Source organism: Epinephelus lanceolatus, chromosome 15 (assembly GCF_041903045.1).
Source record: "Epinephelus lanceolatus isolate andai-2023 chromosome 15, ASM4190304v1, whole genome shotgun sequence".
Taxonomy (NCBI): Eukaryota; Metazoa; Chordata; class Actinopteri; order Perciformes; family Serranidae; genus Epinephelus; species Epinephelus lanceolatus.
This window is the reverse complement of record NC_135748.1, coordinates 32692300-32706286: the sequence shown is the minus strand read 5'-3', so window position 1 is coordinate 32706286 and position 13987 is coordinate 32692300. Positions and strand designations below refer to the sequence as shown.

The 13987-nt window shown below is 41.8% G+C and overlaps 1 protein-coding gene across 11 annotated transcripts in view; it reads right to left on the bottom strand.

The window, feature by feature from the left end:
* LOC117266705 (uncharacterized) overlaps positions 1 to 13987 on the bottom strand; it is a 227713-nt gene that overhangs the window by 154835 nt on the left and 58891 nt on the right. For 6 of the 11 annotated variants that reach the window (XR_013493396.1, XR_013493397.1, XR_013493398.1 and 3 more), the window contains one exon: positions 13221 to 13281. The exons of the other annotated variants lie outside the window; for them this stretch is intronic. Coding sequence is in view for 3 of the 6 variants with exons in the window: in XM_078175198.1 (XP_078031324.1) it covers positions 13221 to 13281 (61 nt within the window). In the remaining 3 variants the exon portion in view is untranslated. The remainder of the gene's footprint in view (positions 1 to 13220; positions 13282 to 13987) is intronic. 11 annotated transcript variants of the gene reach the window in all.

The following is a 13987-nucleotide window of genomic DNA, read 5'->3' as shown; positions in this document are numbered from 1 at the left end:
ACCTTAAATTATTCCCCAGATTTGTTTTTAGCTCCACGGCTCGCTCTTCCAGTTGACTAGTTTGTTGGTTGGTCCACAAAAATTTCCCCACCCTCTGGCTGCCAGTTTTCGCCCTAGGAGGCTGAAATTTTAAGGCTCATGTAACCTCTGTTCATATCGTGGAGATTTTAATTAGTAAACTGCAACTATAAAATGAAAGTTGTTTGCTGCCTCTCGCAGCAGCTGAAGTCGGCCGACTGCCAGCGACTTTTAAGGTGGAATGTTAACTTGTAATGTTACTCAGTGCATAAGTTGACAACGTAAATCCATCAACATCGATTTCACTGTGACAACTTTCCCATGGAGAGAGACTCTCACTGCAGCCTGTTTATTTTGTTCTGAAAATGTCTGTGTGCAACCTCGTTCTGCGGACCATAAACAAGGTGTGTGGACTGATAATGGAGGAAATACAGTGAGTGCTGGACACAGCAGTGAGTGACAATATACCCGCCCACATTTAAGAGTGCTGTTTGCAGTGGAAACGCTAGGGTCTGGGTACCATGTCTGAAGGGTTACTTTTGGTTCCAAAGGTACCATACTGAAAGTGTTTGGTGGAAACAGGGCTTAAGAAGCTCATTTGTTTCTGAGCAGCAATATTTTCCTCTGGGTTGATGCTTTCTACTGTAATGCCAATCTTAAATTAAGCATCTAGGGTATAGGATTCAGTGGCATCTAGCAGCTAGGTTGAAAAACTTAAACTTCTCCCATGTGCCAAGCATGTAGGAGAACTATAGTGGCTGATGCAAAATGCAAATGGCCCTATTTAGAGCCAGTTTTTGTTTGTCTGCTCTGGGCTACTATAGGAACAACATGGCGGACTCCCTGGGAGAGGACCTGCTCCGTATGTTTATTTATTTATTTATTTAACCTTTATTTACCCAGGCAAGCAATTAAGAACAAATTCTTATTTACAAATGCAGCCTGAACCAAAGAGCAAAGGCTCTGTAGGCTATGCAGATATAAACAGCTCTTTCTCAGGTAACAAAAACACAAAGATTCTTATTTTCTGGAGATTATACACTAATGAAAACAGTTATGAATATTATTTACCATTTCTGCCAACAGATGCTCCTAAATCCTACATACTGGGCCCTTAACTGGCTTTTTAATGTTTACTGTGCGGTGAAAGTGAAAGGCAGTTTTCCACATTGTGGGCAATAAAGCTTACTGGTTGCGATGGCAGGAGAGTTTGGGAAACCTAAATGAAAGTCCCTTTTTCATATTTTATTTTGGTTTCAGTTTGACTTCTACATATGAATCATCTTAAGCTTCCTCACATGTCCCGACATTTGAAACTCTACAAAACACAACACACACACACACACACACACACACACACACATTCAAACACCCCCGCAACCATTTCTCTGTTTAGACAATAGCAGGATTTGGGAGATGTGGGTGCACTCGTCCAGATTTCACGCTCCTTCAGTCACAGCGGAGAAGTGTTGACCCCGCCAGTGCCGCGCTACCACTCAAGACACTGGGCTCAATTCAGCAGGGCCCTAAAATATGAAACACCCTGCTGTGGACAAGACTTCTGTGTCCCATTCGTCTCTCTCTTTCCCCCTCTTCCCTTTCTGTCCTTTGTCTCAGTATTTACAGTGCATTCAGCTATTGCTCACACTGCTGACACCGAAACGTGTTTGTTGGAATCATTTCGACTTTGCTTCAGGAAGAGCTCCGGGCAAAACGCACTATTCAAATGAATCTAGGTGCAGTTTTAATTTGCCAATGATTATATGCCTGTCAGTTGCTGGAAAAGTTTAATTACCTCACTGTGTTTCCTTGTATGCAATAACTGATTTAAAAGATCTTCTTGGTATGTTTCCACCCGGGCAGTTTACCACAACAACAAGCCTGATGGAGGCTAAACACGTCTTAAAATTACATGGAAGTCTGGCATCTTCAATAAAAACCGTTTGCATTGTTGTTGTTTATTTGCCTGATGGTGACTCAGCAGTTGGAGTCTTTGTTTATTAACCACAACAACACTGATCTCAGCGCTAATGATAAAAAGAAATCAAGTGTGGCGGAGGATTTACCAACAGAGAATACGAGGATTGCCAACGCTCAGATAAACCAAAAGTCTTTGTAATGTAAGACTCAAAGCTCTTGTTTACTACTTTCTTGTAATTATAGCCCCAAACACAAATTGTCCTTTTCTAATAAAGACAAAAGAGCCACATGCATTTTATTTTGGAAAAAGCTGAGCGACATGGAAATGAATAATGGATCTTTTCTAGTTAGATCCTTGTGTGACCTCGTTGTGGAGATTTGGGATAAAAGGAGACAAAATCAAAGCAACAAGGAGACGTGTAAAGTAGCTCAGGTGCTAAGAAAGCTCTAATAATAGATGCTCATCTCTATAAATACTAGGAGGCATTTGGGGTGTGCCGCATTTCACCTTGGCATTGATCCTATTGGCTGAGGTGTGTCAATCCCCCACATCGTACGAGCACTGATGGGCAGGAAGTCAAAGGGTGGATTCACATTGAGACAAGGCTGTGCCTGAGGTCTAATTAACCTAGAATTCACCAAACATACCACTGATTTATTGTTCCTCTGATGAGTAATGAGAACTACTTGCAATGCGCTGTTCTGCAACGTTCTAAAAACCTGCCAGTTCACACTAATGCAACTACATGAGTCAGTGTATCATCTCTATGTAACAACTCTCTGTACTTCAGTACAGCAATAGCAAACAAAGCCTTTTAGTGTCTTTTAGATTATTGGTTTGACTTCCCGGTGTGCAACTTTAACAGAGCTAAATGGAGAGTGAATCTAGGACTTACGTTCAACAGGTGGCCAGAAAGACGTTGCAAATGAATCCTATTGATACTCCGTGTCTGCTGGATGTTTTAATAGGCAACCAAATTCATCATAACAACTTTATAAACTGCCTCCAACTGGCCAAAAGCTATAACCAATATTTTTATATTAACAGTAATCAAGTGACAACATGTTCGCGGAAGGTGTTGCTTGTACTGACGACACAGAAACGCGCCGTGTTTTAGCATGTTTTAACTTCTAGTTTTGATTTTACAGTCTGCAACTTTTGCTTTTTTGGTTCACCATCGTAGAGCTTGTTTACACCTGGTATTAACATGTGTTTCGGTCGTCTGCAGCTGAGACACATTGACATTCACACCTGTCTGTCCAGACTATCCAGCTGACCACTTGTGTTCATATTTCATTACTGCCTATGTCACTTACGCTAGGAGGTAAAAGGGCCCAGTGTACAATTAATAATTCCACACTCTCACTAACTGCTCGTTAGTCATGTTCGCAGTTGTGTCGGTATACCTAGATATATCACTGTCAGTAGAATTCAAAATGTCTCCTCCAACTCACTGCACGCAGTCACCAAAATCACCATAACGTCTGCATTGTTGACGCAGTTCTTGTCGAGGACGTATCAGGACATATTAGCTTTTATACTACAAAAGATATAAGGTCAAAGGTGTCCCAGACAACCTTGACGAGTGGTTAGAGTGATAAGGTCACAATGTGTCTTGGTGGATGTTTACACTTGTATTTAGAGCTGTACACATGTGATCGGATCACCAAGACCCGTGTTAATATCAGCTGTAAACAGGCTCATAGTGTCATTACTGTCAGCTGTTCAAAGCAAAAGGCTCTAAAAAAAAAGTGTACACAGCCTGCACAACACAACAGAGAGACAAAGGTAGCAACTAGCTGCTGAACATAGCAGCTCATGTAGCAGCCAAGCAGGGAGATGTTTAGAGGAGGTGGAGAAGACCAAAAACAGCGCTAAAAGTGAATAGCTAATAACATGTCAAAGTAAACTGTAACGCAGGTTTAAGGCCTTGACACACCAAGGGTGTTTCTCGGGCGATTAACTCGCACGTCAATATATTTTTTTGAACTGTTGTTTTCATGAGTTCTTTAAGACACAACACAAATATTATGTGGCAAAAATGTAGAACGTGGTTGAGTTTTTGGAGCTTTCTCAGTGCAAACAAACACATAAACCAATCACACTGTGCCTATTCGTGAGGATTATAAAACAACAACACGGAGAAGCCATAGTCAGAACCAAGACGACAAACTTTATTACTCCTTTCAACATTTTTTGCTAAAAGAAAACTCAACAAAATGGCGTAACTTAGTTTAGGGTAAACAACACCTTATCTCACCAGATGCTGCTCTGAACCCAGGCAACAGAATCCCGGTAGTTGTTGCAAATTTGCATCACTGCCGGTAAATCTATTCACATAAAAACCTTTCATCAAACAAGCGAAGCAACTGTAACAAACTTACATTGCTGCAAATAGTTTTGATACGAAATATATGCAGGTGCATTGTTGTGTCGATTATTTGTCACACCCTCTGTGAAGGCCATTAATGTTTAGAAATAGTTTTAAATTCATTTATCTCAAAAGCCAGTTAGCTATTATTTTTGTCTGGTTATGTTTATTGTATGTATTTGTCGTTTTGTTATGTCTGACCATGTTTGTTTTCTTCCTCTCTGCTGTACTCAAGTCCCTCTTGCAAAAGCCATCTTGATCTCGGTGAGATTACCTGATTATATAAAAGTTATATTTATATGATATTCAGTCCCTCAGCATTCAGAGAAGGTACTGAAACAACAACTACTCCCACCCGTTTTTCATTTTAGCTTTGTCCTTTACTCATTTCTCAGTTTCACAAGGCACCTTTTCACCAAAAGACCACATTACATTACAGCACATACAGTACTGTGCCCAGTGAGAGCTACCACAGTAACACCAGCAGTATCGGTAAGCCCTCTCAGTCTATCACCTCTTTCAGGTGCTGACAGCTGCCTGACAACTGGATGACAAATGTATGAGTTTATATAACTGTTTGCTTTGTTTTATCAGCTCATCTAAAAGATTTCACAAACCCAACCCAGAGGTTTACTCAATCCACATGGGAGCAAAAATAATAGTCAAACTGGAGGTTTGCCCGACAGCAACATTGTATAACTCATTATTCATAACTAACTCAAACTTTCAGGCTGCACCGCAGTGTGTGATTGCATCCATAAGCGGCCGTGCTGCTGCTTCGTGTTCTCATCTCCATGCGCAGCAATGTCCTCGACACACCTGGGAGTAATTTGCAAGCAATGTGGGCTCTGATGAATCCGGAACACAGATTTAGATTTAATAATCCAAATTGGAGGGATTACAGGAGTGGAAAGACAAGTGCGCCTCCTCGCCTGGCTTTGCCTCGTCTTCGTTTTTGCCCCCAGCCCCTCCACCACCATCATCATCCCTCCCCTTCCTCCCCACCACACTCTCCACTGACCCTGTGACCCCTCCCCCACATCACTCACGGGTCATCAGTAAGAAGAAAGGGGGATTTAACGGCTAACTTGGCCCGGGAAGGCCCGTGGAGGTGGGGGCCGAGCACATCTCGGAGAATTCCAATCTTCAGCTGACTCCCCCCTCCTCTTCCCTTCCCACTGCGCTTTTCTGTTCCCACTGAGCAGCAGAGAGAAAACATCTCCCCTCTTTTTTTTGGGGTTGATTATTGGGGCTGGAGAGCACGTCTGTCAGGACTCCACTGATGAGGAACAGAGACGCCAACTCTCTCAACGCACGATCTTGAAGACACATGGCGAATGATCTGTGGGGAACTAAATTGCTTAAAGGAATAGTTTTACAATTTGGGAAACCTGCTCATTCACTTTTCTGCTTGAGTCAGATGAGAACATACTGACATGTATGTAGGCAAATATGTAGCTGGAGCCAGGAGACAATAACTTACTTTAGCTTATCTTAGCTTAGCAATAAAGACTGTACATGGGAAAACAGCTAGCTAACGTTATGTTGTTTGTTTAATCTTTACAAAAACTTTTGGAAATAGCCAAGCTTTTACTTCCTGTTTCCAGTCTTTAAGCTATGCTAAGCTAACCATCTCCAGCAAATGTTGAATTGATTTATTTTGATAGCTGTTACCAAACATGGTGCCAGTCTATAATCAATTTCATTTCAGGATACCTTAGTTTGTGACCTGCCAGACTACTGTCAGACACGACAAATCGACATCAAAGAATTATTTGTGACGAAGGCTGACAGTTGCATCGCCTCGTGTCGCCTGTGTCTCGGCCAAAATGTTGCACTTAAACACACCGCATAAATGAAGCCAACGATGAACTAGCACTAACATGTTTTGTGCCTGTGTGAGAGAAAATTACTGTCTAAACCAGCAGGTGGCAGTAGTGTCATTAAAAAAGGGAAATCAGAAGACCGACAGGACGGATTCAAGACGATATTTAGCCAATTAGCACATTAACAAAACAACCTGATGTTAAAAAAACAAAGGATATTTACTCTTGCCAAAAATAAGGAGGCTAAAAAATGTTTTTTACCTAGCATGACAAGTCTGATTTGATCTCACTCCCTTTTGACTTCAGTCGTTTGAGTTGTAGTCTGAGCTGAAGTGCCAATCAGAGTGATTTCAGTCACCAATGGGCACTCCCATCTTTGGCGCCATTCAACATGCTGGATAGGCCGAAGAAAAGCTATGGGTGCAGGGCCCACTGCAAAAACTAGGGCGACTGAAGCTCACAGCCCAACACTGACTGACAGCCAACCATCAGCTTGGTGTGTCAGGGCCTTTAGTGCTCTCTGCTATCACAGCCATCAACTGTGAGGCAGAGATTTCAGGAAGTAACTGGTGCCAGCCAAGAAATAGTCCAAGGAACAAGTCCCCTAAAACCACTCTGATATGTGTTAAACAAACAAGATAGCATTTGTGAGCTTTAGATGTGCTGGTGATGATTTCCTTTGGATGGACTCGGGCTAGCTGTTTCCCATTTCCAATATTTATGCTAAGCTAAGCTAACCAGCTGCAGCCTCCAGCTGCATATTTGCTGTGCAGACATGAGAGTGCTGTGAATATTCTGACCTAACTCTCAACAAGAAAGGAAACAAGCATATTCCCAAAAACATCGAAGTCTGACGGCCTAGTTAAAAAGTGCCTCCTGCAAATCAACAAGTGCCTTCACAACAACGGCTGGGAGAAATAAGGATTTGAGGAGTGAAATTATGTTTTGTTGTCTGAGAAAAGAGACTAAAGGATTAAAGGATTAAGCAGGAAATCACAAATGCAATCCCACCCTTGCTCTAAAGAGCCTCGTATCACCCATTGAGAGGGAAAGTCATTGGAGGGTATTTGTTCCTTCCAGGACTCCTCAACTCACTGCTTCACTTCTGAGGCGGCGCTGGCGAGGCCGAGGCGGGGGGTTTAGCCTCGAGGCCAGGGGAAGAATTGAGAGAGGGGCTTGTCGAGTTATTCTAGCCTGATCAATAACGCTATTAAACACTAATGCATTCAGTGGAGGCAGACTCAATTTGATTGTGAAGCTTTATTTGAACATGGCAGGAAGCAGCAGCAGCAGCAGCAGCACATCAAAGAGAGGCTTTGTGAGGAGAGGACCAGATTAGGGCCTCTGACGCAAGGATGGACCCAGCCAAGAGGCGGCCATGAATACACGCACACACACACATCAAGGAAAACTGCTTCAACACACAGGCCAACACACTGCAAAGGCATTCAATCTAATTCCACATTTTCCGTTCGCTTTCATTGGATGTCTACACACACAGCTATGCAGAGGCAAATGTGCGCACACACATTAAACTGCATGCAAATACTCAAATTCAGATCTATACTGACTGTCTAAAAGATGGGTGATAGAGTCATAAACCCCTCTGTTAAAGGAACAGTTCAACATTTTGGGAACACTTTCTTTGGAGAGCTAAGAGTTAGATGAAATGATCGAAGCCACTCTTACGTTTGTCTGATGAATATGAAGTGAAAACAGGGGGAAACAGCTAGCCTGGCTATGCTGGCTCTAAGATAAACTAGCCTGGCTGTAGCCTAACATTAAAAGGACAAATATATCAGATAGGTATCAATCTTCTCATCTTACTCTCAGCAAAAAACGGGATAAGCGCAAGTCCAAAATGCCAAACTACCCCTTTATCTTTGTCTCTTTATTTCACACAAGCCTGTCTTTGTTTTCTAACGTTCACTTTTGATGAACAAGTATTATTCTCTGGAGACTTGTGTTCAGATCATGGCAGCCATGTGTGCAGTGTGATGAGGTCCACCTTGGAATTTAGAGGCAGAAACAAACACCAACTTCACCATGCTGCTCAGGGAAATGTTTTAGCAGTGTTTCCCAAACTTTTCGGCTTGGGACCGTATGGTCTGTCTGCTTTGAGATGTGACCAAAAAGAAATGATCTTTTGTCAGATTGTCTCATTTGAATAGTTTGTAGAGGCTTGTGGAGAAAAAAAACGTCATAATATTTAATGTTTGTCACAAAAACAACTTTTTTCTTATTTCCTGTCTTATTAATCATCATTGCAAAGGTCACTGAGTATTCTATTTTTTTCTTATAGTCAAAAAGTCCCATGAGACAGAACAAAAGCAACAGTATATTCAGAGAAAATAGGAAGTGCTGCACTGGGTATAGAAACTAGATGTTGTGGGTGGTAAAATATCTGTCCCTCTTCAAAGATAGGGCAAGTAGTTGAATAAAAATAAAAAACAATGACTGTCCAGCTTACTTTAGGTAGAAGTTCATGGTATTAGTTGTTAGTTTGACTATAAGTAAAGACCTTTTATTTATTCATGGATGATCATTGCATTTATATATATTGATATACCCTGATGAAGAGAGTTTAAGTCTAAACACATTTGTCTTCCAGGTATTAATAAAAGACTTTTACTTAAAATGAGAGTGCCTCAGATGCTTTTCAGACTGCCAACTAATATCATGGACTTCTCCTTCTAAAGGGATACTTCATCGATTTTCAACCAGCTTTGTATCGTAACAATGTGGGTAATTTGTGTAAATGAATCGTAGTAAACTTCCCTCCATCTTACCAGTGCCCAGATCTCCCTGCCCCCTTCCCAGCAAAACTCCACCAGATGATGCATTTTGTGTCATCCAGCAGAGTTGTGCTGGCTCTTGGGCTGTTGCTCAGACGATAGGCTGTACTTCCCCATTTTCATATGCCCACCAAATGCTGTTCCAACCGTTTAACTCAAACAAGAACATTTGTTGCCATTGTGTCGAACAGACACATTCACATTATTTTCATAGCTGCTTCATTTATTGGTCTGGTGCAACACAGTACACTCAGGTAGTTGTAGGTTTTTGACCTCTTGACCAAGAATGAATGCCACAGCGCATTTTCTCTGTTTTCTCAGTATATGCATCTTTCTACGGCATAGACAACCCAGTTTTATGAAACAGTCTTCCCAGTGGTGAAATACTTCTTTAACTGAGCTGGACAGTCATTGTTTAGTATTCATATCCAACAGTGCAGCAGTCTCTCAAAACTTTCTGATTTCTGTAGTGAGGATGTAAATCTTTCAAAAATGGCCACAAATACAAGGTTTAATTATTTATAAAAGGCTCAGTAATTTCCTTAAACAGCCAGGCACTGTAGATTCTAACAAACCTTACTCATAAATGGCTGATTAGTTTATTTGTTAGGGACTATTTTCAGCCAAGGATTGATACAAATTTGGAGTTATTGTGGTTACAGCATCAGAATGAACTACAAACTGCAACTGTGTGGCTCGCTGATGTGTTTTTATAGATGTGGAAAAAATAGAGCTCTATGACACAAAGGAACAAGCGATCAGTCTCTCAGATCATCAGTCTTATCCTTCAAGGAGTTCTAGTCCACACAGCTGCATTAAGATCATCTGGTGAGAAATACTGTCACATTTTTTAATCAAGGATGTTGCTACATTATGTGGTCTATGAAACACCGTCTATCTCCACTGTGTTAGTAATGTCTGAGAAACAGCCAGAGGTTACATCTTTGTATAACAAGGCAGATGTTGTCATTTGATTTGCATTCGTCATGCCAATGAGTCGGAGCAGAGGAAAAAAAAAGCCTAAAAAAAAAGCACCTGGCTGAACTAAAAATACAGCCGCAGTCACTTAGACGAAGCAGGTTAATGTTAATTTCCTGCAGCAGAGAGGAGTAAAAATGAATGTTCTGCAAAAACAAAACAGAAACTATCCACACTCCTACACATTATCCCCCCCTCCTCCTTCTCCTCCTCCTCCACCTCATCCACATACCCTCCACCCCCACCTTCTACTTTTACGATGCCCTGCTTCCTAATAAACTTTTGTGGTGTTTGGAATCCATTAGGAGCAATATCCCACTTCTCAAAACATCCTGGCTCATTCTGGGGGAGTGGAGCAAGGAGACGGGGGAGCCACGGGAGGGGAGGGCCTCAAATTTCCATTTCTATTGAAGGCAGACTGAGAGGGGATTTGAGCACGGAGAACTGCAGGGCCGCTGAGCGTACAGTCCGATGGTAAAGAGAAAGAATGTCATAGGGGAGGATCTCTGGGGGGGTGGGGGGAGCAAGAAATGTTCTTTGGATTGGAGCTATTTCGTAAAGTGATGCCATATTAACTAGTTTTTGTTTTGTTTTTTTGCCTAAAAACACAGTGAACTCTTAAGACACACACTATGGGAAAATAGATCAAATGCCATGACTTTGGTGTATTAGAGGATCATATTCAGCTCTTACAAGTGTGTTTTAACTGGATCACTACAACACCAAACTGTAAGAAGTCTGGGAGTTAAAAAAAAAAACAAAGTTCAGACTAACAGGAGCCACATGGAACAATGAAATGTTCCTCAAATAAAACAAATCAACCATGTAGGTGTTGAACCAGTCCTCCAGTTAGTGGTCATAAATCTATTTAGCACCAGTTAGCCAGGGAACTTTTGTTTTTTAAGTGTACAGAGGGTTGTGTTTCTCGGCACAAGACAATGAAAAGTGTCTGATTTCTTCCCTCACGGGACGATTCAGTAAATCAGAACAAAAACAAGATGTGAGTTCAACGTAAATGCCAAGGTAACTGCTTTAAAGACTGCTTTTGAGGATCTGAGAACTCATGCTTGAAAGAACCTTTACTTTCACTTCTTCCCTTTATTATCCGCCTCTCTTTCCACCTTTAAATTCACAGGTATTGTCACAGACCGCTTTTTCTCGCATGTATTCCCACCGTATCAGTTCTAGTGGGTGTTATCCAGCTCCAAACAAACCTTTAATTCCAATTCAGATAGCAGGCGCTCAAGTGTCGCAACAATTGTTCCCACAGTGTGAAAGTAAGCCACTATCTGGAAAACACAAGAGCTGCAAGACAAATGTGTGGCAGTGTGCCAGCGGGGGGAGGTACAGGAGCGAGGGGCCTGAGATTACAGACAAAGCAGGAGTAAACAGTGCCGTCAGATAAAAAACACGACCGGGTACTTTAACAATAGTGCTTTCCTGGCAGGGAGCGACAACAAAGCGCCTTCCTGTATGCAAGCCCCCTTGCATGCGCCCTCACTTCCTGTGGACGCTCAGACATGTGGCTCGCCGCAGACGCGTCAGCGCTGACCGACCCCACATGCCATCAACCTTTGACCCCTGCGCCGCTCGCTCTCACACGACAGTGGTGGAAGGAGGTTTCAGATCCTTAAAGTAATAGTAGCAGTACAGTAAAATAGTCCATTATAAATAAGTTAAACACTCAGATCCAACTCAGAAGGAGTATTATCAACAAAATATACAAAAGAATTAAAAGCAAAAGTACTCATTCTGCATGAATGATAAATTCAACCCATCTCCTAAATTACATAACCTCTGCTTGGATTATGTTCACAGGCAAAACTTTTTTTGAGTGGAGGTACGAAGCGCAGGGCTTCAGAGACCGAGGTTCACATCCAGAGTTCCATCTGTGGTAACGCCAAAAACACACCAAGCAGTGGGGAAGTACGGCCCACAACAATAATGACATTTTCCTTTGGCTGGGAGGTAAGTCTTTCAGACGGGAAGAAATTCTCTGTAACATAGATCAGCATGTCACATGAGTCTCATGACTCTGTTTACTGATTGGCTGAGGGTATTCTCTGTCCACAATTTGCAACCAAAAGCTAAACTATCCCCAACTTTAGTTTGGCCACACTAGGTCACAGAATCAAATGGCTGCCACGGCTTTCCATAAACATTGCATGGCAGTTCCCCACAGGTCGCACTTTGATGCTGGTGGTTGGTGCGTTTTCAGTGTGAAGCACATTGGGTAAAGTCAGGGAAAGTTCCTGGTTTTGACTGAATTTGTCTCGTGCTTCAAGTCAATTGTATTAAATCAGGTTTTGATCTTTCCCTAACATAAACCACGTGCTGCCAGTGCCTAAAATATATATTCTTAAAAAGTTAGGAATTTGGTTAGCATTTGTTGTTGTAAATTACTTTGCAAAAGAATTGAATTTCTAAAAGACAGGGTTATGTATTACATACATACTGATACATCAATGCATAGCATATTAGTGTTGTAGCTTATCGAGGTGGAGCTGATTTTAGCTTTATATACAGGTTTACGTCCTAAGACCTACGTTCTGTGATGCATTTGATTGATGATTTTATGGATTTTTCAAAGGAAATTGGTGAAATGTTGAATCATTTCAACCATTTGGGCCTCAAAAAGTTATTTAAACCAAACCATGTGAGAATTTAAGAGAGAAAATGTCTTTGTTGTAGCTACTAACAACTCATAAGGCCCGAACACACCAAACTGACACCAAAGAACTCCTCCTCTCCTCACGTCACCTGTGTCTTGGCCAAAAAGTTGCACATGGAAACACTGCAAAGACTACAGCCAATGACCAACTAGTATGAACGTTCTGCACCTGCATGAGATGAAATAACTCCATGGCAGAAGGCAGTCTGTATTTGTCATTCAAAAAGGGAAACTGGTAGACTAACAGGACCAATTCAGGAAGCCAGTTAGCAAGTTAGCAAGTTAACGACACAACCTGATGTTGAAAGATTTAATGTTATTTACCTTGTGCTAGTGAACAGTAACATGAATTATGACATGTTTCTGCAGAAGAATTCAATGGATTAAGAAATAATGTAACCTAATATAATATGTTTGTTTCAATCTCATGCCTCTTTAGCTGTTTGTTTGCTTTCCTCACTTCCATTTCTCTTCCTGTCAACTGAGCTGAACAGACAATCAGAGTGATTTCACTCACAGACAGGCTACGCTGGGTCTGACGCTGATTCAACATACTGAAGTGGCCAAAAACAGTTGACAAGAGCCGACCACTACTAACGGCGCAGAACACACCACAAAAACTAGGGCGACAGACACTCACCGACGGCCAGACATTGACTGACGGCCGACTGTCTGCTTGGAGTGTCAGGGCCCATAGACATCTGAAATGTGACAAGGAGACCCAGTTAGGCGCAGCTTATAAGACTCTCATATGTTTTTAATATAAAACCTTAATTTGAAAAGTAGATGTAGCTGTCAGATGAATATCGTGGAGTAAAAAGTGCAATATTCGCCTTTGAAATGTCCTGGAATGGAAGTATAAAGTCACATAAAATGGACATACTCAAGTTAAGAACAAGTACCTCAAATCTGTTGTGAAGTAAATGTACTTAGTTACGTTCCACAGCTGGAAAACACACACGCACTCACACACAGTCCCATAAGACATCTATATCATTAGATTGGAAATTGTTCCCACTCCCACTCATTGAATCCTGCTTCACTCAGCTGCTTCAAAACAGCACAAACCTCTCAAGGGGGCAAAGAACTATCTCGAAAAGAAATTATGGTTCAAACTGGGTAACTGATTCATTATGTTTGTCTTGCTTTTATAAGTTCTGGCAACACACGCTCGGCTGAGGAAAAAGCATATTTCTGGATGGCACATCTCTGTGGACACCAGAAAGCCTCCTTCCTTCTAAATCATGACTATAAATGACGTTTGTGTGCTCCATGCTTTTATGATTTCAGCCGAGGAGGGGGCTGAGGATCATAAAAAGAAAAGAGAAAAGGAGAACACAGGGCTTGTGGGTAATTACGGCGCAGAGTGGTAGGAGAGGGAGCGTTTGGGAAAGACTCAGGGGCCAG